A 22,109-nucleotide genomic window follows, 5' to 3' on the forward strand; every position below is an offset into this window, starting at 1 on the left:
GGGGTTGTTTTTTTTTTTTTTTTTTTTAGTTTTGATAGAGGGATCTGTAACAACAGAGGTCTTGGTCCCTAAATCAAAGAGAGAGAAGGAGGACAGGATGGGAGAAAGCCAGCCAAGAACAAACCTTAGCTGTTTGGGAATCAAACCCATGACAAACATAGTGCTTACAACGCAGGTGGGCCATCTTCTATGGCTGGCTCTTTTGAGGCTCATAGTTCAGGAGCTAGGGCAATAGAAAAATACTTTCTTTAAAAAGTTGCTATGGAGTCCCTTATGGCCAGATTGGACCAAAAACCAAATAAGTAAATTTCATTTTATTTTGATAAAATATTCATTTTTTCCCAGGTGGAGTACATCATTGTTAAATTTGATCACCAGAACAAAAAGGCTCGTGTGAGTTTAAAGGCAGAGGAGCTGTTGAATATTCTGAATGAAAAAGAACACAGAGATCCAGAGTAAGTACCCTCCCTCTCATTTTATTAAATTATGAATTATTATCTTGTACCTATCTACTTTTCTTTCCAGGCAGGCAGGCAGGATCTTATTTAGGATTTTATTGTGGGGGTGGGCCTCTTATGCCAAACAGTGGTAGTAAAATAATGCCTGAGGGGGTGTCGCGTTTTCACTTTCCTTATCCTATAGGAAGGAAAGTAATGTAATCGGGTCAAATTTTCGATAGTCAGTTTTTAGTGCCAAAACACGTTTTGAGGTCCCTAGAGCCTAAATCCAAAGTTTCAGCCATTGGTCCGTGTGTGTGTGTCTGTCGTGTGTCTGTCTGTAAACAAAATATCTCGAGAACGGTAAGAGCTAGAGACTTGAAATTTGGTATGTAGCTGTCAAATGTGACAAAAAAAGGCATATAGGTACTAAGCAAAGGCAGGTAGGTACCTACTTACATAATTATCAATTTTTTTTCCAAGATGACCAAGGTTAAATATTACTTTACTAGCTACGTCCCAGGTAAAGAAGATAAAATTTGGTGGGTCATAAAAATAAAATACCTACTTAAACAGTTTTAAAAAATCAACTGATTAGGTACCTAAAGTACCTATTCTTTGCCACCAAAAAGCAATAAAAAAGAGGTCAACACATGTCTAGGGAATCAATAAATCTAGCTTCCTACCCAAGAGAAACCAGAACAAGAATATTATGAATGTCACAGACCTGCCTAACCCATAAACCCACCTAATCAGTAAACATAGACAGGTAATAATTTTAAAAAATTGGAAGACCCAAATGCCTGTGGAAGCACATTACACTGGTCTTATCAATAAAAACCAGATACTAAAGTTTATCTTCTAAGTAGGTCTACCTACCTATTTTTATTATTATTATTATTATTATTATTTTCATTTTTTTACATGTCATTTAAGTAAGTAGTGAATATGACTTCCTTTCTGTCTTTCTCTTATTTATCCTTCTTTAACAACTAGGGTGCACCCGTCGCGTTGCTTATAAATAAGCACTATTATTTATTTAATTAGGAGAGGGGTAAAATCCCGAGGGGGAGGGCCACCCCCTCTAATTACAGCCCTGCAGTTCGTCTAAGTCTAAAGTACTAACAAGGCAAATAGACTGGCGTAGTTTCTTTGTGAAAATGTTCTTAATGTGTTAACTATTATTACTAACTTATTTATGGTGTCATCAAGTATTACATGCAGTCAAGGTCAATATTTCCACTTTCCAAGTTTTCATCCAAGTGTTTATTTGTTCCAATTTCCTAAACTGTGCTGTGTCTCTCTCAGTATATTAGCAATAGGGTACACAAAGTGTTAAGAAGTCAAGAATCATGCTGGGTGAACTTTGAACTACACATTAACCTTGGTGCATCGTAATCACTTGATCGGTAAAGTTATTAAACCCATAAGCTCCGCCACACAAGTTTAAGCTTGGTACACACTACACAATTTGTCTTACGATCAACCTAGCTAGAGGTATGGAATTTTATCCTCAACATTGTCTGAGATTTTTACTGTTCGGTTAACCCATTGCTACCCCCAGAGGGTAGAATGAAGTCACAAAAGATCTGATCAGGTTGCAGTGACAGAGGGCTTGAATAGACCATGTCCTTAAGTCCCTATAGTCCTATTTCTAACGTTGTACTATACATCATCTAACGTTGTACTATACATCATTTTGTTCTGTGTACAAGGAAATAAATAAATAAATAAAATAAATATACCAATGCCAAGGACACAATAAATAAATAATTTATTGACATGATTCCTGATAGACTCAAATGTGTAATTTAAAATTTCAGAAAAAATCCTTCTTTGTATGTACCAGCTTGAGCTCTTTTTTTTAGAGGTTCTTATCGTCACGAAATCGAAGAGAGAAGAGAGACAGGATAGGAGAAAGCCAGCCGTTCCGAGAACGAACATTATACGTTCAGGATAAAATCCGCCCCGGGCGGGAATCGAACCCGCGGTTTAGCGCTTACAAGGCAGACGCGCTACCCTCCAAGCTAACTAGTCTGGCTTACCTAAGCTAAGCTATTTCAAGTTTCATGTCCACACGAAACATACCAAATTTCATGTCTCTAGCTCTTACCGTTCTCAAGATATTTTGTTTACGGACAGACAAACACACGGACCAATGGCTGAAACTTTGGATGTAGGCTCTAGGGACTTCAAAACGTGTTTTGGCACTAAAATCTGACCATCGAAAATCTGACCCGATTACATTACTTTCCTTCCTAATATAGGATAAGGAAAGTAAAAAAAAAATAATAAAGTGTGGACCAAGCTTAATTGTACACAAGTACACCAGCAAGTCTTTAAGTACTTTGTGTTCAGCTTTAGCCTGTAGGTATCCAAGTCACTGTGCAGCTTTGTCCTAAGATGGTATTCTTAGACAATTACAAGATTTATAACTCTCTGTTCTGAAATAACAAACCAGAGTTAAATGGTATTCTGATATAATTATAAAGCACAGGCGAGGCGGTGCAATTCTCTGTGACATTGCATTCATAATAGTGGTTTGAATCTTTGAATCATACCTTTCATAGCAGGTAGATTTGACATAACAATAGACAGTTACCAACAGACAGCAGATTACTACGTAAATAGTCGAACTACGTATTGACGTAAACTCAGATACCTACTTCAGTGGTGCAGTGGTTAGCACGGTGGACTTAGGATCTGGAGGTTGGTGGTTCGAGTCAATGTCAAGTTAAGTAGAAAATTTTCGGTTGTTTATTACCTGGGGAACGACATTTGACATTTTTGACAAGCATTTATAATGCTTAACCACTTGATATTTAAATTTTTTTGAAGCAAGTTGAATGTGAAATTGCCACATTGATAGAAAATTGAATCGTTAATTTTTAGCTCCTATCTCTATTAAGGATAAATGGATATTGTTGTCTCATATTTATTCTCTTTTTTTTTTCGATAATTTACTAAATTCTTTATGATATTTTCCCCCCAAACATTTATAATGTTGCAAACTGTAGACCTCTTTAGGAAGTTATCAGGTTAGAGCGAATAGCAAGGTCATTGCAGATGTGTCAACAGTCATCGTTAGACGATGACCTTCCCCTATGAAGTTGAATGAATCGATAAAATACCTTACTTGGAATTAATTATTCAGACTATACGTCGTTCTACACTACAAGCTCCCAAGCGTAAAGGTTCTTATACACACCGTCTCTAAAATTCGGTTGGTCCAGTGGTAACGCGCTTGCTTGCCATGCAGAAGGTGCCGGGTTCGAATCCCACCATCGACAAAAATTTGTACTCGTTTTTCGATAGCAAGAATTTCAAAGGGGTTACTTTCTGGTGTTCTCGTGTTGACACAGCACCTAAATTCCTAAATGGGAAGTAATGTGTCTCTTATCGCCCATCTGATGAGAGGCATACCATACTACGGGATGGGCATGCTACGACACAGACCATATGCGTCTAATGTAGCAGTTGTTTTATTGCTACGAAATAAAAACGGCGGTGAAACACTCTTAAAAAAAAAAAAAATCATGTGAAATCCTTTAACAATCTCGTTTCAAGCGAGGATTATAAATTAATTAGGCTTTCGGCAACCTTATTAACAGGTTAATGATTATTTATTATCATTCTTATCAATTAATGTAAATAGGGGCCATAAAAATAATCTTAAAAATAACAATTATAACAAAGAAATCATTTAAAGAAATAATTTTTAGTTGTTACCTACAGTTTCCTCTATCGAACCCCTTTAAGTCTAAACCGTGTAATAATCAGTACATAATAACATAATAATCATTATGGATTATGGCAAATAATAAAATAAATTCGATAAGATAAAACTCATATCAGGACAAAAACCACTCTTTGAATGGAAAACACCATTACACCTTCACCCACCTACACTTTGCTGTAAATAAAATTTAAGTGTCTATTGATTTGACATTATGATGTAGGTTTTATTAATGTAGACGTAGGTAGGTATTATCAATATGCTTATCACCTCGAATGGATTTTTTTTTTCCCCTCGAGTATTTAGGGGCCACAAATCGGGGGTGGGATGATGTGGGATACACAATATAGGTACATACGTGAGTGCCCTCTCCCCTTATCCTGTTCTATTGTTTCCTATTTCCACAGGTGTTATAAGTTCGCAACAAATGCAACAATATTAGGTATTGGATTGTTTATTTCTGGCTCTGATGTCAGTCAGAGATAAGGGACGTTATATTAGGTATTCACTTAGGCCAGCCACTCACTAACAGGTCACCTGATCAAGTACCTACACCTGACACCCGATGAGCACACACACTATCGGGTAGATCTGAAAGGTACGGCTTAACAAGGCCCTAATGTCAGGTCTACCTGATACCTGATGAGCACACACACTATCAGGTACTCAGGTAGTACTGACTTCTACCACCTGAACAGGTCTACCTGATAGTGGGTGGTTGGCCTTAATTATGTATTATTTTTGTATGTCTGCATTGTGTTTTTGTGTGTTTTCGTGTGTCTTTTTTGTATGTCTTCATGTACCCTATACTGTAAAACATGTACCCTACAAATTGTCAAAATATATACTTGTTTAGACTGCGGGGATAAAGGGACTTTTCAGTCCTATCCCAGTAGGATAAACAAGGTATATTCTATTCTATTCTATTTTATTATTAATTACTTAGTTACATATTTACTTACTCTCCCTTCCCCTCTCTCTTTTCTGCCTTTTTCACCTCTTCTATCTCTCTTTTTCCTCTCTTCTCTCTCCTCCCCCTCTATTGTATAGTTTCCTCTCTCTCTCTCTCTCTCTCTCTCTCTCTCTTCTGCCTTTTTCACCTCTTCTATCTCTCTTTTTCCTCTCTTCTCTCTCCTCCCCCTCTATTGTATAGTTTCCTCTCTCTCTCTCTCTCTCTCTCTCTCTCTCTTCTGCCTTTTTCACCTCTTCTATCTCTCTTTTTCCTCTCTTCTCTCTCCTCCCCCTCTATTGTATAGTTTCCTCCGGGACCTAGCGCTTACAAAGCAGATAGCCTACCGAGCTAACTAGGTTGGCAGTTGGCTCTGTTGGCTTACAAAATCTAGCCCAGGAAGTAGTTGGGATGTTGGGAACGGCTGGCATTCCGTCACTCCAGGCTTAGATTTTGCAACGCAAAATAAATATTGACTTAACCCATTTTTTCCTTCCTCTCTCTCCTCCCCATTCTTCCCACCCCCCTCCTCCTTCTACTGGTAAAATATAATGAACACCTGACAGAGATTGGTTTTCAAGGTTCTGTGCTTGAAACTTGAAGATATCAAATTAAGTATAGGTATTATTATTATTATACGGTACCTATACGCCTATACCATATACCTAAATATATGTACCTATTTAAAAAAAAAAAAAAAAAAAATCCTGAGAGATACTCTCGGAACTACACCCAATTAACATTTCTATGATTTCAGTACAGTAAACAGTACGCACTTTGCACCTATCTCTCTTTCTTTCTTCCTTCTTTCTCCTTTCTCTTCCTTTCTTTCTCTCTCTCTCTCACACGTATTTCCTCTCTCTCCCTCCTTCCCTATTTCATTCTTCTTCATTCTCTCTCTCTTCACCCTTTCCATCCTCTCACCTCTCGTGTCTTTCTCTCTTCATCATCTCTCTCTCTCTGCTTCCCTCCCACTCTCCCATCCCTTCATTTCTCTCCCTTTTCAATTTCAGCTTTCTCATGTCATTTTGTTTTCTTTTTCTTCTTCACTATTACTCTCGGAACTACACCCAATTAACATTTCTATGATTTCAGTACAGTAAACAGTACGCACTTTACACCTATCTCTCTTCCTTTCTTCCTTCTTTCTCCTTTTCCTTTCTTTCTCTCTCTCTCTCTCTCTCTCTCTCTCTCTCTCTCTCACACACACACACACACACGTATTTCCTCTCTCTCCCTCCCTCCCTATTTCATTCTTCTTCATTCTCTCTCTCTTCACCTTTTCCATCCTCTCACCTCTCGTGTCTTTCTCTCTTCATCTCTCTCTCTCCTTCCCTCCCACTCTCCCATCCCTTCATTTCTCTCCCTATTCAATTTCAGCTTTCTCATGTCATTTTGTTTTCTTTTTCACTGAATAGATAACAATTTACTTTATTAATAGTATCGGGTTTAAATACTACAACGAAACCACATCAGATCACCAAGTCATGGTGGCTTGCTTGCAAAGGTCTCCATTTCCTAATCCAAGGGTCTCGGGTTCAATCCCCAGCTAGGTCCAACTGATATCTCTTGTCGAGTTTTACTACCGTGGATTGTCTCAGGATTGAGTTCAATCCGAGGTTGGCTTGACTATTAAGCATAGGAAATTCCTAGTTTCATCTCAATCCCGAGTTGGTAAACCCCAGCATTAGTAGCGCTGTCAAACTTTCTTGCCAGCCTAGTTAGCTTAGTTGGTTTCTTCACTGAATAGGTAACAATTTACTTTATTAATAGTATCGGGTTTAAATACTACAACGAAACCACATCACATCACCAAGTCATGGTGGCTTGCTTGCAAAGGTCTCCATTTCCTAATCCAAGGGTCTCGGGTTCAATCCCCAGCTAGGTCCAACTGATGAGTCCAAATAAGGACGAAACACGTGTCTTGGGCTGCTTAGTGATTTGGTCTGGTTTCGTTGTATAACTCATGTAGTGATTTAAAGGATTTTTTTTTTTTTTTAATTAAAAAAAAACAAAACATATATACATATTGTTACAATCCTACAAAGTTCATAAAAAAACTTTCAATAATTATTATTTATATTTTGTTTCCCTTTGGTCTGTTTCTCTCAGGGGCGTCAAGTCGCTGTGGCGGCCAGAATACGGGGCCTACATGATCGAGGGCACCCCGGGAAAACCATACGGGGGTCTGCCCGCCCATCTGAACATAGTGGAAGCCAACATGCGATATAGACGCGAAGAGGCTCAGGAGCTACTGGCTGAAGACGAAGTGCTGTTCTCTATAACCAACTTTCCACGGTAAGTATTCAGACCCGAAACGTCCAATACCAAACAGTAAGGTACGTGCCAACTTCAAGTCCTATAAAAAAGTGTAAGTTAAGTGTGAGTGTTGGCAAACCAAAAATGTCATTTAATTCACGGTAAGTAGACTCGTGTGGTTTGTGTCGCAACATGCCCATCTCCTACTAAGTCCTATAAAAAAGTGTGAGTGTTGGCAAACCAAAAATGTCATTTAATTCACGGTAAGTAGACTCGTGTGGTCTGTGTCGTAACATGCCCATCTCCTACAGGGCCGTATCCAGGATTTTATTTAAGGGGGCCCAAGGGTCCAAACAGTGAGAGGTGTCTCTCATTGGAAGAGCGATAAGAGACATATTACTTCCCATTTACTTAGCAAGTCTATTATTTAATCACGGTCAAAAGGTAGAGCGCCTGCCTAAATTTCCGCTCGCAGGGAACTTTATCCCAAACTTTATCCCTAGAATAAGACAAGTTTATTTTGAGTGTTTCACCGCCGTTTTTATTTCGTAGTACCTAATTCGTAGCAATGAAACAACAGCTACATGAATCAGACTCATGAGGTCTGTGTTGTAGCCCATCCCGTAGTATATGGTCACGGTTGGTCCAGTGGTCCCGGGTTCGAATCCCACCATCGACAACTGAATAGGTAACAATTTACTTTATTAATAGTATCGGGTTTAAATACTACAACGAAACCACATCACATCACCAAGTCATGGTGGCTCGTAAAAATTAAAAGGGAAAATGAAAACGCTTAAGCTTTGTGTTTTTTGCCAGCCTAGTTAGCTTGTAGCTTTGTTTGGTAGCGCGTCTGCCTTGTGAGCGTTAGGCGGCGGGTTCGATTCCCGCCTGGAGCGGATTTTATCCTGATGGGATAATATTTGTTCTCGGAACGGCTGGCTTTCTCCTATCCTGTCTTCCTTCTCTCTTCGATTTCGGGACGATAAAACCTTAGCAGTTACAGTTCCCTCTGTCAAAAGCCAGGTCAACCTCGGATGAACTCAATCCTGAGAAAATCCACGGTAATAAAACTTGACCTTCATCCTTTTTTTTCCAAGTTAATACTCTTTTGTTTCAAGTTAATACTCTTTTATTCTGCAGTTGGCCCTGACTGCGGCATCTCCCATATTCCGCGGCTATTTGACGGACGTGGACTGCCGCTGGAACGTAATCTCCGGCTCTGTATTTTTCGGTTCCCTTTCCTCCGATGTCGTTTCTCGGGTGTTTTTACCCTATTCTCTCCCCTCCTCCTCCTCTTTTGGCTTCCGCCCTCCTCCTTTTCTACCCACTTATTCTCCTTTCTCTTTTCTCCTTCTGTATCATTTCTCTGGTACTTTTACCGTACTCTCTATCCTCCTCTTTTACCTTCCGTTCTTCTATTTTCTCTCCTCCTCTTGCCTCCATTTTACTACTTTCTCTCTCTCCCTTTCTCTCTCTCTCGTTAGGTATGGTTTGTTTTCACTTTATACACCGACGGATTTTGCCTGCTTTTCATCATTAGTGAATAATTGAGTAACCTTTTATGTACCTAACGAGCGAGCAAATTACTTCCCTCTACCCACGGAAAATGGATGCTCGAATTTTTGTACAAGCGCTAAGCTGCGGGTTCGATTCCCGCCCGGGGCGAAATTTATCCAAAACAGAAATTATTTTCCCAACCACCTAAAATGGTTGCTCGATTTTTGCGCTAAGCTACGGCTTTCTCCTATATCTTGTTCTACTCTTTACGATTTTGGGACGATAAGAAATCTGTTGTTACCGTTCTCTCTATCAAACTTCGACTAAACCTCTAAATGAAAAGGATCAATAAGCAAAATCATCTTCTCTAAAAAGGAGAAAAAAATTGGGCCCGTCCGGGATTTGAACCCGGGACCTCCTGCACCCAAAGCAGGAATCATACCCCTAGCAACCAGGGCGAACCCGTCGCGTTGCTTATAAATAAGCACTATTATTTATTTAATCAGGAGAGGGGTAAAATCCCGAGGGAGAGGGCCACCCCCTCTCATTACGGCCCTGCAGTTCGTCTAAGCAGTGTTTCCCAACCTTTTCTCTACGATCGCCCCCTTTCAGAATTTGTACAGATTATCGGAACTGTGATCGCCCCCCCAAAATAAATACTAATGATTAAGATTTCCAAACGCAAAAAAGACAGATAACCTACTTACATTTTTGCCCCTAGATAGCCATCGCCCCCTTTATCGCTCCTTTTATTGATCGCCCCCTAAGGCTTCATCGCCCCCATGAAAATCTCCATCGCCCCCCAGGGGGCGATATCGCCCAGGTTGGGAAACACTGGTCTAGACTCTAGACTTCTAAACTCCGTTAATATTGTTCTTTAAAATTGCCTTCCTAGGAATGGTCTAAGATCCTGAACTTGGACATGGTCATAGAACAATATATGTTACAAACGTTTTTAATAATAATCGGAATAGGTTGTTCTAACATCCATTATACAATCATATTCTGTATTAGTTCTATTCCATGTATTTGATTACACGATATGTTTTTGGTTATTCCTACGTCTAATACTTGATTAACATACTCGTATCTGTACCTCACTCACTAGGTACGTTATATGTAAATCGGTTTCTGCGAAGAGATCATCTATTTACTTTTTTTCGATTATTTACTTTTTTAATTTCTCATGACAAGGTCTTCTGATTCTATAGGTTTATCTGAGTTCGGTAGTCTCTGTTGAACTCATTGGCAACATTAGCTGTTATAAGTGTTATAACACAGATGACACACACATTAAGTTCCAGAGGTGGACGATATTCAAAAGTTCTCTAAGGCCGGATCTCTAGCTCCTTGTTGAAATGTTTAACATTTAAGTATGCAGTATGCTGAGAACTGTCTGAATATTTTCCGAGCACACTCCTCTCCTGACGAAGTTCTCTACTTTCCCCCACTCCTAATCATGCTAAACTTTACAGTACTTCTTCATTATTAGGATGAAACTACCTTTAGAACTCCTATCTACCTGTTTAACTCCTAAGTCCCAATGTATCTGTCTTACTCCTAACGTCCTAACCTAAAGTACATACATCAACAGACTTCAACAGTCCTTATCACTTCCCTGATCATTCCTATCTCAACAGAACTTCTTCTTTAGGAAGAATATCTAGTTATCTAGAACTCCTAAATCTCGATCTATCTGTCGAGGAACAGACCCTGTATGTCAAACGATGATCCATCACCTCTGAGGTTTTACTATTATTTATCTAGGCCAAGGTCATACTGTGTCTTCTCTGAAGAAACCGCTAACATTATTAGAAGAGAACAAATTTTTTTGTTCTTTTCGCCGATCTAAAAAAAAAAAAAGCGAAATAACAGCGAAGGGAAAGGGAGACGAAGAGGAAACGGAATTTAATGGGGTTTTCTTAAGAGTGTGTTAAGGTAAAATGGGGGAAAAATAAAGAAAGTAAGAGGGAGGGGGGAGGGAAAAAGAGATGGTGTAGGGGGAAAACGGCAGGGAGAAAGGGAGAAAGTTATAAAGAGACAAATGCCTGTGTCAACAATATGAACACAAGATATGGTTTCCATGGCGACGCAACTCTTGGAGAGGGAAAAAAGCTAAAAGTCGGGAGGGAAGAGGGAGAAAAGAGTGGAGGGAGGAGGAAAGACGAGCCAATCCGAGGCGAGCTTGCGGGGGAGAAATTGTTAAAGATAATTTCCCTCTCTCTCTGGAAAGATAATGGTCCGACCACATTAGAAAACTTTGAAGACAATGTAAGCACACTTGACGAAAAAGTCATTTAACTTTTCCCCGAACAATCCCAACGTAACAGGGATACGCTACTTCAAAGCTGAACACTCTGAACAGGGTGGCTTTTGTGGATTAGACTTGTGTAGAATACTTCCGACTAACCCTTTACATATGAGAGTATCATCCAGTAACGATCCTTTCTGTTGAGTTGTTGATAATTTTATTTAGACAGTTGTAGCAGCTACTTATGGAACCTCTACTGCTCGTCTCTGACTGCTTTATGGAAACTCGAGGAACTCATTTTTAATGACTGCTTTATGGAAACTCGAGGAACTCATTTTTTAATAAAATTTGATATTAACTTGAATATCTATGTACCTCGTTATTCGTTAACATTATTACATTAGCTCAAGATCTTACACGCTGAAAAAGCCTGAGGAAGGCCGTGGGTCTTCATGCAGGTCTCAGAACCCCTCAGTAGTAGAGTACACTTATAAGTCCAAATCACTATCACTAACCACCATTCCTTTCTTCTCTAGCCCTCAGTACTACACTTGTAAGTCACTTATCACTATATCACTAACCACCATCCTTCCTTCTCTGCCCCCAGGTTCCTCGGATCCAGCAGGTAGCGCCACTAACATCTCCGGTGACGAACACTACGACGATGACGAAGACGGCAACGATGACGACCGGGTGTAAGAGCTTCTTCAAAAGAACCCTGCCGTCTAGAGAAAAAGCTAGCAATTCAGCGAACTATAAAACTCAGTAGTCTTAAACGGAGGAGTTGCAATTGGGAAAATATTATTAATAAAAGGTCGATTCCTACGTAAAAGGTGTGAGAGCTTCTTCAAAAGAACCCTGCGGTCTAGAGAAAAAGCTAGCAATTCAGCGAACTATAAAACTCAGTCTTAAATTAAAAAAAATCCTCCATGGGACTTGGCTTCAATTCTGGATTGAATGGGTATGAAGTATAGCTCGATCCTAGATTGATCTCAATATTCTGATTTGGTAATTCCGCTCTTACAATAATGTCAGATCGGATTCATAATTTTTCCTCTGTGTGCTGAAGATGTGTATTAAAAATCGGACCGCCAGCCTAATTGGCTTGGTTGGTAGCGTGTCTGCCTTGTAAGCGCTAAATCACGGGTTCGATTCCCTCCCGGGCAGTTACAGTTCCCTCTATGTATATAAAAAAGTTACTTCTAATGTTCTCTTATTTTCTTTTACAGACAGGACTCAGTCGTGTCTGAGGAAATCACGTATGATTTGCTACTCAAGTCTCATCATATCCAGACAGGACGCACCCCGTGTCCTCAACTCCTTGGTAAATGTCTCATCAAGCATATAACTTTGAAGCGCCGCCATTTTGAATCAGGATGGAATGTGACAGATTTAAGTAGCTTTTTCTACTTCAAGGAAAAAATCAATGCAAGGCTAGCCTAACCCAGTAAATAACCACAACCTGAGTATTCGCTAGCCTTGTAAGCTCTAGGTCGCGGGTTCGATTCCCGTCCAGGGCGAGCTTTACCTCGAAATAGATTCAGTTCCTTCTGGGAACGGCTGGCTTTTCCTGTTCTTCTCTTCGATTTCGGGACTAAAAATCTCCGTTTTTACAGTTCAGATCAAACCTCTCGAAAGTGTTCTATATAAACTTAAAGCATTTGGTTTTATCATGGGGTATCCTAGTTTTGTTTACGATGATTGATTGTTTACGATGATTGATTGTTTACGATGATTGATTGTTTACGATGATTGATTGTTTACGATGATTGATTTGTCTTCTAGAAACAGGGGGAAACCTAGTTAGCCGAGGTTATCCTAACCAGCCTAGTAGGCAGTTTAGGAAAAGGTTCACTCTCCTTTGAAAGAAAGCACAATATCTCATGGACCTTTGGATTGAATTGGCTTCAATGCCTTAGATCCCTGATAACTGTTTCAAGGGTCGAAAATCCCTGGATCTGTGTGGAAACAATATAATTTGAGCGATAGAACAAACCCTGGAAAGCAGGCAAAAGGTTCATTTGCCTTTGAAAGAAAGCACAATATCTCATGGACCTTTGGATTGAATTGGCGTCAATGCCTTAGATCCCTGATAACTGTTTCAAGGGTCGAAAATCCCTGGATCTGTGTGGAAACAGCACAGCTGTTTGGAGCGATAGAACAAACCTGAATCAGCGTAGCTAGAAGGGATAATATAAATGTTCATTCTCCTTTGGAAGAAAGCACAATTTCCCACGAACCTTTGGAAGGAATTGCCGCCAAGACCTTAGATCCCTGATATCTGTTCAAAGTTTTAAGAGTCGAAAACCCTAGACTCCCTAGAGCTGTGTTGAAACAGTACAACTGTTTAGAGCGATAGAACAAACTGGTATAGCTAGCAGGCAGTTACTGAAAGAACAGATCCTCACGATGATTGATTTGTGTTCGGGACTAGAAAACTGGGAGAACCCTAGTTAGCCGAAGCAAGGATCCTAACCAGTACCTATGTAGAAAGGATAATGTTCACTTCCCACCTGCCTCGGTGGTGTAGTGGTCAAGGCGCTCGCCTGGTAAACAGGAGGGCGTGGGTTATCCTAGTTTTAAACAGGACAGAATCCACTCTGAATTGAGTGTATAGAAGTGGGTTATACCCGTATACGCGAGAGAAGAGCTGAATACATTTGTGGCGCTCTTGGAAATGACCTTCGTCTTCTGATAGGGTGACAGGACAGCCTGGACACCGGAATGTCCAACGTGAAGTGACCTGGACAACAGACAAACAGTCAAATCAAAATCAAATGCCATACAGAAGGTCCCGGGTTCGATCCCCACCACAAAAAAAATGTACTCATTTTTCGATTGCAAATATTTCAACGGGTTTCTTTCTGGTGTTTTCGTGTTGACCCAGCACCTTGGACACCGAAATGTCCAACGTGAAGTGACCTGGACAACAGACAAACAGTCAAATCAAAATCAAATGCCATGCAGAAAGTCCCGGGTTCGATCCCCACCACAAAAAAAAATGTACTCATTTTTCGATTGCAAATATTTCAACGGGTTTCTTTCTGGTGTTTTCGTGTTGACCCAGCACCTAAATGGGAAGTATTGTGTCTCTTCTCGTCTATACTAAGTGATGGGCATTATACGGCACAGACCACACGCGTCTAATTTAACAGTTGTTTCATTGTTACGAAACAAAAACGGCGGTGAAACACTCATTTTTTTTTCCTTCTTACACATGAATAATTTTATTATTTGTGGTAAACTGGAGAGCTTCTTCACAACTTTTGTGGACATCACAGCATTACTAAGTGCCTTCTTTACTATTGACTCTCATTCATGAATATTTTATGTTTAAACTGGTAATCCCGCAACTGCACTGGCGGCTACACGATTAAATTAGCTACTCAATTGTCCTCACGAGGCTGAGTGCACCCCGAACTTCAAACACAGGGCCGAAAAAACTTTAACCGCTCCGGGAATCGAACCAGGGACCTCCGGAGTGCAAGCCTAGCGTGATACCCACTGGGCCACGGAGGTTGCTTTTTTTGCAGCAGAAAGTCTTTTGACTACTATGGCATACCTTGACGGGAGGTTTCCTGGTCAAATGCGACACCAGGAAATTCATGGCAATGTCTTCACAATTCATCTCTTCAGCCACCAGATCCCTGATTGCCTGAGGCATAACATGTGTATATTCATACAGGTAATATGTGTGTATGAACGCCGCCCCTGTCAACACCTGAAAATTAAATTTACCACACATTACCAGGCGAGCGTCTTGACCTCTACACCACCGAGGCAGGTTTGTATAATCAAATCAAACTTACCATGGGAATAGGACTCTCATTGTTAACCTCCTCTTTAAATAAAACACACCACCGAGGCAGGTTTGTATAATCAAATCAAACTTACCATGGGAATAGGACTCTCATTGTTAACCTCCTCTTTAAATAAAACACGAAAAATAAACTTACCATGGAGAGTTCACACGAGTAGTTGGAATTGTAGAGCCAGCCGCCCTGATTATTTTGATCCCACGCGTGGTATCGACCCGGGAACCCCACGATACGATCCCGCTGCTCTCGCCATACCCTGGGAACATACACAGGGTGGACATTAACTTTATAAACACCCTGTAGTGGGAGACAAGGTAAACGATTTCCCCGGTATCGAATCATTTGAGTTTGTCAAATTATTCGACCCGGACCGGGAATCGAACCATTAGCTCCTGGACGAGAAGCCAATTGTTATTTGCGGATTTCCCCGGTATCGAATCATTTGAGTTTGTCAAATTATTCGACCCGGACCGGGAATCGAACCATTAGCTCCTGGACGAGAAGCCAACGTATCAACTACTCGACCAAAGAGGCGGCCAGAGAAGTGTGTTGTAAATTTTCGTAGATTTGTAGAAGCTTAAACCATCTTTTGGGAACTGTCGCCCCTACACATAATCCTCAGAATGGGCTTTTTGAGTATGTGTTGGAAGCTTTGAAGTTTTAACTTGATAAAATTTTATGGCTCTACATCAGTGGTTCCCAACCTTTTTTAAACAAATACCCCTTTTTAGTCCGTCCTTCCTTTATTATTACAATAGTAATAAAAAGGTATAAGGGACGGACTATTGTATTCGCTTCGGTGTCGTCGTTGTTGTTGTTGTTGTTGTTGTTGTTGTTGTTGTTGTTGTTGTCGTTTGTGGTGTTGTTGTTGTTGTTGTTGTTGTTGTTGTTTGTGGTGTTGTTTTGTTGTTTGATGACCGGGGAAAGGGTCGTCAAGTGACTAATAAATGTATGTCAGTTAATGTCACACTTAGATAATATGTTCGCAATTTTTTGCTGAAGTGACGTAGCGTGGTTATTTTGTCATCATAATCACCTGGATGTGTTTGTTCTTTCTATTCCATATCAACATTCAAATAGGGGATATTTTCATGTGATTTTATTAAATGAGCGGAATCATCCGTGCAAGCTCTTGCTCATAAATCCTCTGGCGAATAATCTGTTCCTTGGTTCTATCACATCTCCTTGCAGTCTGATCGAATCCGAGGTCAGGATGAAATACCAAATCATAGGCATTCGATCCTGATCTTAACTTTTCATACTCGTTTGACCTTGATCTTAATTTTTCAAGGTCGTTTGGTCTCGTTATCCACTTTTCCGGAGACGTGCCTTTTCCATCGACTGTATCAAAGGTCTCGGAGATATCAATGGTCGCGCCACCCTGTTTGCGATTCCTGGGCGATCGGGCCGATTTACAGGCGTTGGCTGCGATCAAGTCGTCCAGGTGAAGGTTAGGATCGTCAAGATATTTGCGATACATGATCTTGTGGAATTCGTATCGCTGGGTCGGCGTGTACCACATGCCACGCTGTTTGGGCTCACTGGGCATTTTTGAGAGATATTTCACAATTTGTGTTCCTTTTCTTCCCTAATTTTTGTTCTCTTTTTATTTCTTCCCTTGTGACTTATTTGACTATTCCGTCAATTTAAAGTTCATGACTTCATGGCTATTAAAATTTGTTAATAAACTAACATTCTGGCTAGTAAGAGCCAGTATCTATGTGTACCACATGCCACGCTGTTTGGGCTCACTGGGCATTTTTGAGAGATATTTCACAATTTGTGTTTCTTTTCTTCCCTAATTTTTGTTCTCTTTTTATTTCTTCCCATGTGACTTATTTAACTATTCCGTCAATTTAAAGTTCATGACTTCATGGCTATTAAAATTTGTTAATAAACTAACATTCTGGCTAGTAAGAGCCAGTATCTAGATTTTTTAATGAAAAAAAAAGCCTTTTAAAAGTAGCTGACCTAAATGACTCTCTAAAAGTCTAAAACGGTGAAATAGTAGGAGTCTAGAAACTTGATAGAGGAAGAGGAAAAGAAGATAGGGAGATGGGAGAGAGAGCGAGAGAGAGAGAGAGGAGGGGGAGAACGAGATTGTATAATACGCAGAAAATGGGTTGAAAATCACTTTTCACAGTCGAACGCCCTGCTAATGCGCCTACGATGACGACCTCAGCGTCAACGGGGACGACAACGATGAGCTCAGCGACTTCAGCGAAGACGCCACCGGTGAGAAGAAATCGGGGAAGAAGTCCAAACACGCAGACTCCAAGTCGAACGGCGGGAAACCGCGTCGCGCGCGCACAGCTTTCACTTACGAGCAGCTGGTTGCGCTGGAGAACAAATTCAAAACTACGCGATACCTATCCGTGTGTGAGCGGCTTAATTTGGCGCTGTCTCTATCCCTAACGGAGACTCAGGTGAAGATTTGGTTCCAGAATCGGCGTTCACTTACGAGCAGCTGGTTGCGCTGGAGAACAAATTCAAAACGACGCGATACCTATCCGTGTGTGAGCGGCTTAATTTGGCGCTGTCTCTATCCCTAACGGAGACTCAGGTGAAGATTTGGTTCCAGAATCGGCGGACCAAATGGAAGAAGCAAAATCCAGGCATGGACGTGAACAGCCCCACCGTCCCGACTTGCCCGGGAGGTAGCCATTCCGGGCCGGCGTTTCCGTTTCATCCGGCCCTGTCCGGCCCTGGCGGACACTATAGCGGGACGGCACATTACCCGTATGCGGCGGCCGCTGCGGCGTATTTTCACCACTTGGGAGCGCACCACACGCACGGCGGGCTGACGCATACGTAACGCAAGTAAGCGCGGGACGGAATGACCGGATTTGAACATGGAGTGATGTTGACTGATCTGATTCGTAACTAATCACAAAACGATTTGTGACTCGCGTCAAAAATCTCAACTTTAATGTTATTAGATTTTCTCTAGTTTTCAAAAGGTAATCTGGAACTTGATGGTGACAAGGGTGGATATTGGCAAGGTTGGTGTTCGCAGAAGGTTGACCCATCCTTTGGGGCAGTTGCCCCTACACCTAAGCCTCAGAGTGGGCTTTTTGTGTATGATATGGTATGTTAGCTATCCCAAATTTGAACCTATGAACATGTATAACTTGTATCTACATAGATTGGAGTTAAATAAATAGTGAATTTCAAGGTATGTATTTCTGAAGAGGTAAACCAGATAATCTGTTGAGAAAATTTTGTAAAAATTGAACAGCTATCTTTTATCTCTTTTGTGTATCTTTTCATCTTTTGTACTATACTCTCATTATTTTGTAAATTGTATACGTAATGGTGATTTTGTAAATTCAGTAAATTGTAATGATTTTGTAAGTTCTGCGATTTTGTAAATTCAGTAAATTGTAATGATGATTTTGTAAGTTATAAATTTATAATTATGTGCTACTGTAAATAAAACCAAGTTTGTTTTGACTGATGATCATTGTAATTCTCAAATTTTCTTATTTTTTGTTACGATTTTTTGCTCCTTCCAAAAGCTCATTTTTAAGTTCTAAAAGGTCTTAGGTACAAACTTTTTTTCCCTTTTTTGATGAACTTTGGTAAACGTGTTAAATCCCTAAAGGATGGACATTATATTTTGGACCCCATTGGGCTTTTGGGGGAGCCCTTTGTAGCTAAATCCCCTTTAGGGGTGATTTTCAGAGTAACTTCTTCAGTTCACTATAGGTACTACTCAAATCTATGGCTCTCACATGAAAACCCTTGCACCTTTCCAGATAAAACCCCTCTCAAATCTGACCCGTTACCTTCCACTCACCCTTCTTTTTATTCGGTACATGATTTTCAACCCTGTCCCCGTACTAAGGGTGTCTTGTACGTTTTCTCTCTAAATTGACCTCTCAATTTCCATTTCTTCCTTCTTCTTCTTCTTCTTCTTCTCCTCTTTCTCCTCCTCCTTCAACTTCCTCTTTTCTTCTCCTTGAAGAACTCTTTCTTCTTCTTCTTCTTCTTCTTCTTCTTCTTCTTCTTCTTCTTCTTCTTCTTCTTCTTCTTCTTCTCCTCCTCCTTTTTTCTCCTTTCCTCCTCCTCCTCGTTCTTTTTCTCCTCTTCCTTCTTCTTCTTCTTTAAAGAACTTTTTCTTCCTCTTCATTCTCCCCTCCCAATTTTTATTCTTCTCCTCCTTTTTCCTCCCCCCATTCACTTATCTGTCCATCGTTTTACCTCCTCTTCCGCCTCCTGTACCTTTTTTTTATATTCCCCAATATTACCCTTTTCATGTGAATTTGTTACCCTTTTATATTCTTGTCACCTATATTATACGATCCGTGCTATGGGTTGAGTGGATATGCGATGGGTTTGGGTGGACTTTTTTACGGAAAAATCCAGTCCAATCCTTGCAACATTTTTTTTTTTTTTTTTTTTTTTTTTTTTTTTTTTTAAAAATACAGACTTACATCATTTACATATTCTTCAGCTGGTCTGGACAACACACTAGCTCCAGCAACAAGTTCACCAGCCCCCTGGAAAAAACAATGTAGAGTTAGAAAAGAATAAATGGTAATTATGCAGAAGTCATGTCCGTGGAAAAGAAAAGCTCCTTCTTGTATTTAACCTAACACTAATCACTGCTCTAATTGTGAAAACTCCTTCTTGCATTTAACCTAACCCTATAATAACCAGGGTCACTGCTCGTTTGTGCCAGTTCCTTTGGTAGCAATATTCCACGGACATGACTTCTGCACAAGTAGGTACCAAATAAATTTGAATGTGATAGTCCCCAATACCTACGTTAAATGTGTGGCTTTTGTAGCTTTACAAATTTGAAAGTGCTAGTGCCCAATGCATAAAATGTATGACTTTCATAGGTACCTTTTTGAACATTTTTTTTTTTTTTTTTTTTTTTTTTTTTTTGTTCAACAGTAGATTTTTGATTGGGGAAAAAAGAAAGGAATTTTAATGACAGTAAGAATGCATATATTGCATAATTGAATGCTTGTAACAAAAATGTCCTTCCCTGAGATCCGAGCCGTTCAATAAAAGTAGCTCGTCTACCTTGTAAGAAGTTGTAAGGGCTAGGTCGCGGGTTCGATTCCCGCCCTTGTCGGATTTTATCCTTAACAAATCCTGTGTCCAAAGGAACGTTACGTAAACAGGACAGCGGGGCAAGACCTAAGATGTTAGTCACCTCAAAAAAGAAAAAAAAAAAAAAAAAAAGAAAGAAAGAAAGAAAGAACAGCACAACAGTAGGTAGGTACAGCATCTTTCTTGGGTGTTGTTTTTTCATGCAAAGTGCAAAGAAGAAAAAAATATTCCACCCCCAAAAAAATTGTAAAAAAAAATGCTTCCACTTAATATCTCTGTTAAGGGTGACTGATTTTCCCCCTCCCTTTTTCTTCCCCCTTCTTTCATCCACTGTCCTCTGTCTTTCACTCTCTCTCTCTCTCTCTCTCTCTCTCTCTCTTTTTTTTCTTTTTTTTCTAAGAGGTTTGATAGAGGGAACTGCAACTGCTAAGGTCTTATCGTCCCGAAATCGAAGAGAGAAGGAAGACTCAATAGGAGAAAGCCAGCCGTTCCGGGAAATATCTTGTTGTCTCTTCTGTCTCTTTTTTTTAGTGAAGAAAAGAGGAAGAAGAAGAAAACTGGGAAACAATTTTCCGAGTTGATGATTTTCAGGAAAAAAAAAGATGTCCTCCACCCTCAACTGTATAAGAATCGTCTCTTTTTACGTTTCCTCTTTATACAGGGTACCGGAGGTGACAGTAGTTGAACCACCCTATATAGTTAGCTTGGAGGGTAGCGCGCCTGCCTTGTAAGCGCTAGGTTGCGGGATCGATTCGCTCTTTTGGCCGATCTTTGTCCTTAACAGATAAAGTTCATACGGAACGGCTGGCTTTCTGATATCCTGTCTTTCTTCTCTTCTCTATTTCGTGTAGTGGTCAAGGCGCTGGCGCTCGCCTGGTAAACAGGAGGGCGTGGGTTCAATCCCAGCCGAGGTATGGAATTTTATCCTCAATATAATTTGAGAATTTGACCACAATAATAGTAGTAGCCTCCTGCTGAAGTAAAGGGACTTTTCAGTCCTATGCGAGCAGTATAAATAAGCACTATTATTATTATTATTATTATTATTATTATAATTATTGATTGTTTATTTGTGGCGCTGATGTCAGTCAGAGATAAGGGACGCTATGTTAGGTATTTACTTAGTTATGTACTTAGGAGTGTTGTTAAATAGGTACTTAGTTACATATGTGTTTAGGAGTGTTATAAGTATGTAGGTAAGTACCTACTCAATGACGTGTTTTAATAAGTTCTTATCAACACGTCATGTTTACAATTTTACAAATTAGGTATGTAATGCACCTATATCATGTACTTAATATGTAGCTATTTTAGTGTGAAATACCTAAAGTAGAGCATGACTCAGAGAGCGATTAGGGTAATATTATAATATTGGGTAACGGAATTTCGTAGGTCCTAACTTGGTCTGTGTTACTGGGAACGCGATATTGTGAGAAAACCTCTTTTTGGCCGCCATATTGGAAAAATCATTACGGTACGGGATTATAGTACATTCTAGAGAAAAAGTGTAAATGTAAAAAATAAAAAGACAAATAACTTTCTAATTTATTGTTATTAGAAATTTTTTTTATCGGAAACGAGATATTCTCAAAAAACCCCTTTTTTTAGGCCGCCATTTTGTTCGTCTACATGGTTTTCGGTGTCACCCCTTCCTAAAAGTTTTATATGGTCCAAATGAAGGTCCATGCCAAATTTGGTGCTTTCCTGACGAAATGCAGCTTTTTTGACGTTAGGCCACCAACTATAATATCTCTTGTCGAGTTTTACTACCGTGGATTGTCTCAGGATTGAGTTCAATCCGAGGTTGGCTTGGCTGTTATGCATAAGGAAATCCTAGTTTCATCTCAATCCCGAGTTGGTAAACCCCAGCATTAGTAGCGCTGTCAAACTTTCTTGCCAGCCTAGTTAGCTTAGTTGGTAGTGCGTCTGCCTTGTGAGCGCTAGGCCGCGGGTTCGATTCCCGCCCGGGGCGGATTTTATCCTGATGGGATAATGTTCGTTCTCGGAACGGCTGGCTTTCTCCTATCCTGTCTTCCTTCTCTCTTCGATTTCGGGACGATAAGACCATAGCAGTTAAAGTTCCCTCTGTCAAACC

At 40.2% G+C, this 22,109-nt stretch overlaps 1 protein-coding gene across 1 annotated transcript in view; it reads left to right on the plus strand.

The window, feature by feature from the left end:
* LOC103516006 (homeobox protein slou-like) overlaps positions 1–18,111 on the plus strand; it is a 26,143-nt gene extending 8,032 nt beyond the window's left edge. Inside the window, exons 2-7 of the mRNA XM_008480957.3 lie at positions 346–455; positions 7,235–7,420; positions 11,669–11,685; positions 11,740–11,823; positions 17,129–17,376; positions 17,514–18,111. Of these exons, the coding sequence (XP_008479179.2) occupies positions 346–455; positions 7,235–7,420; positions 11,669–11,685; positions 11,740–11,823; positions 17,129–17,376; positions 17,514–17,765 (897 nt within the window). The 3' untranslated portion in view covers positions 17,766–18,111. The remainder of the gene's footprint in view (positions 1–345; positions 456–7,234; positions 7,421–11,668; positions 11,686–11,739; positions 11,824–17,128; positions 17,377–17,513) is intronic.
* Positions 18,112–22,109: the final 3,998 nt, after the last annotated feature.

The sequence above is a fragment of the Diaphorina citri genome, unplaced genomic scaffold (assembly GCF_000475195.1).
Source record: "Diaphorina citri unplaced genomic scaffold, Diaci psyllid genome assembly version 1.1 scaffold1461, whole genome shotgun sequence".
NCBI classification, from domain to species: domain Eukaryota; kingdom Metazoa; phylum Arthropoda; class Insecta; order Hemiptera; family Psyllidae; genus Diaphorina; species Diaphorina citri.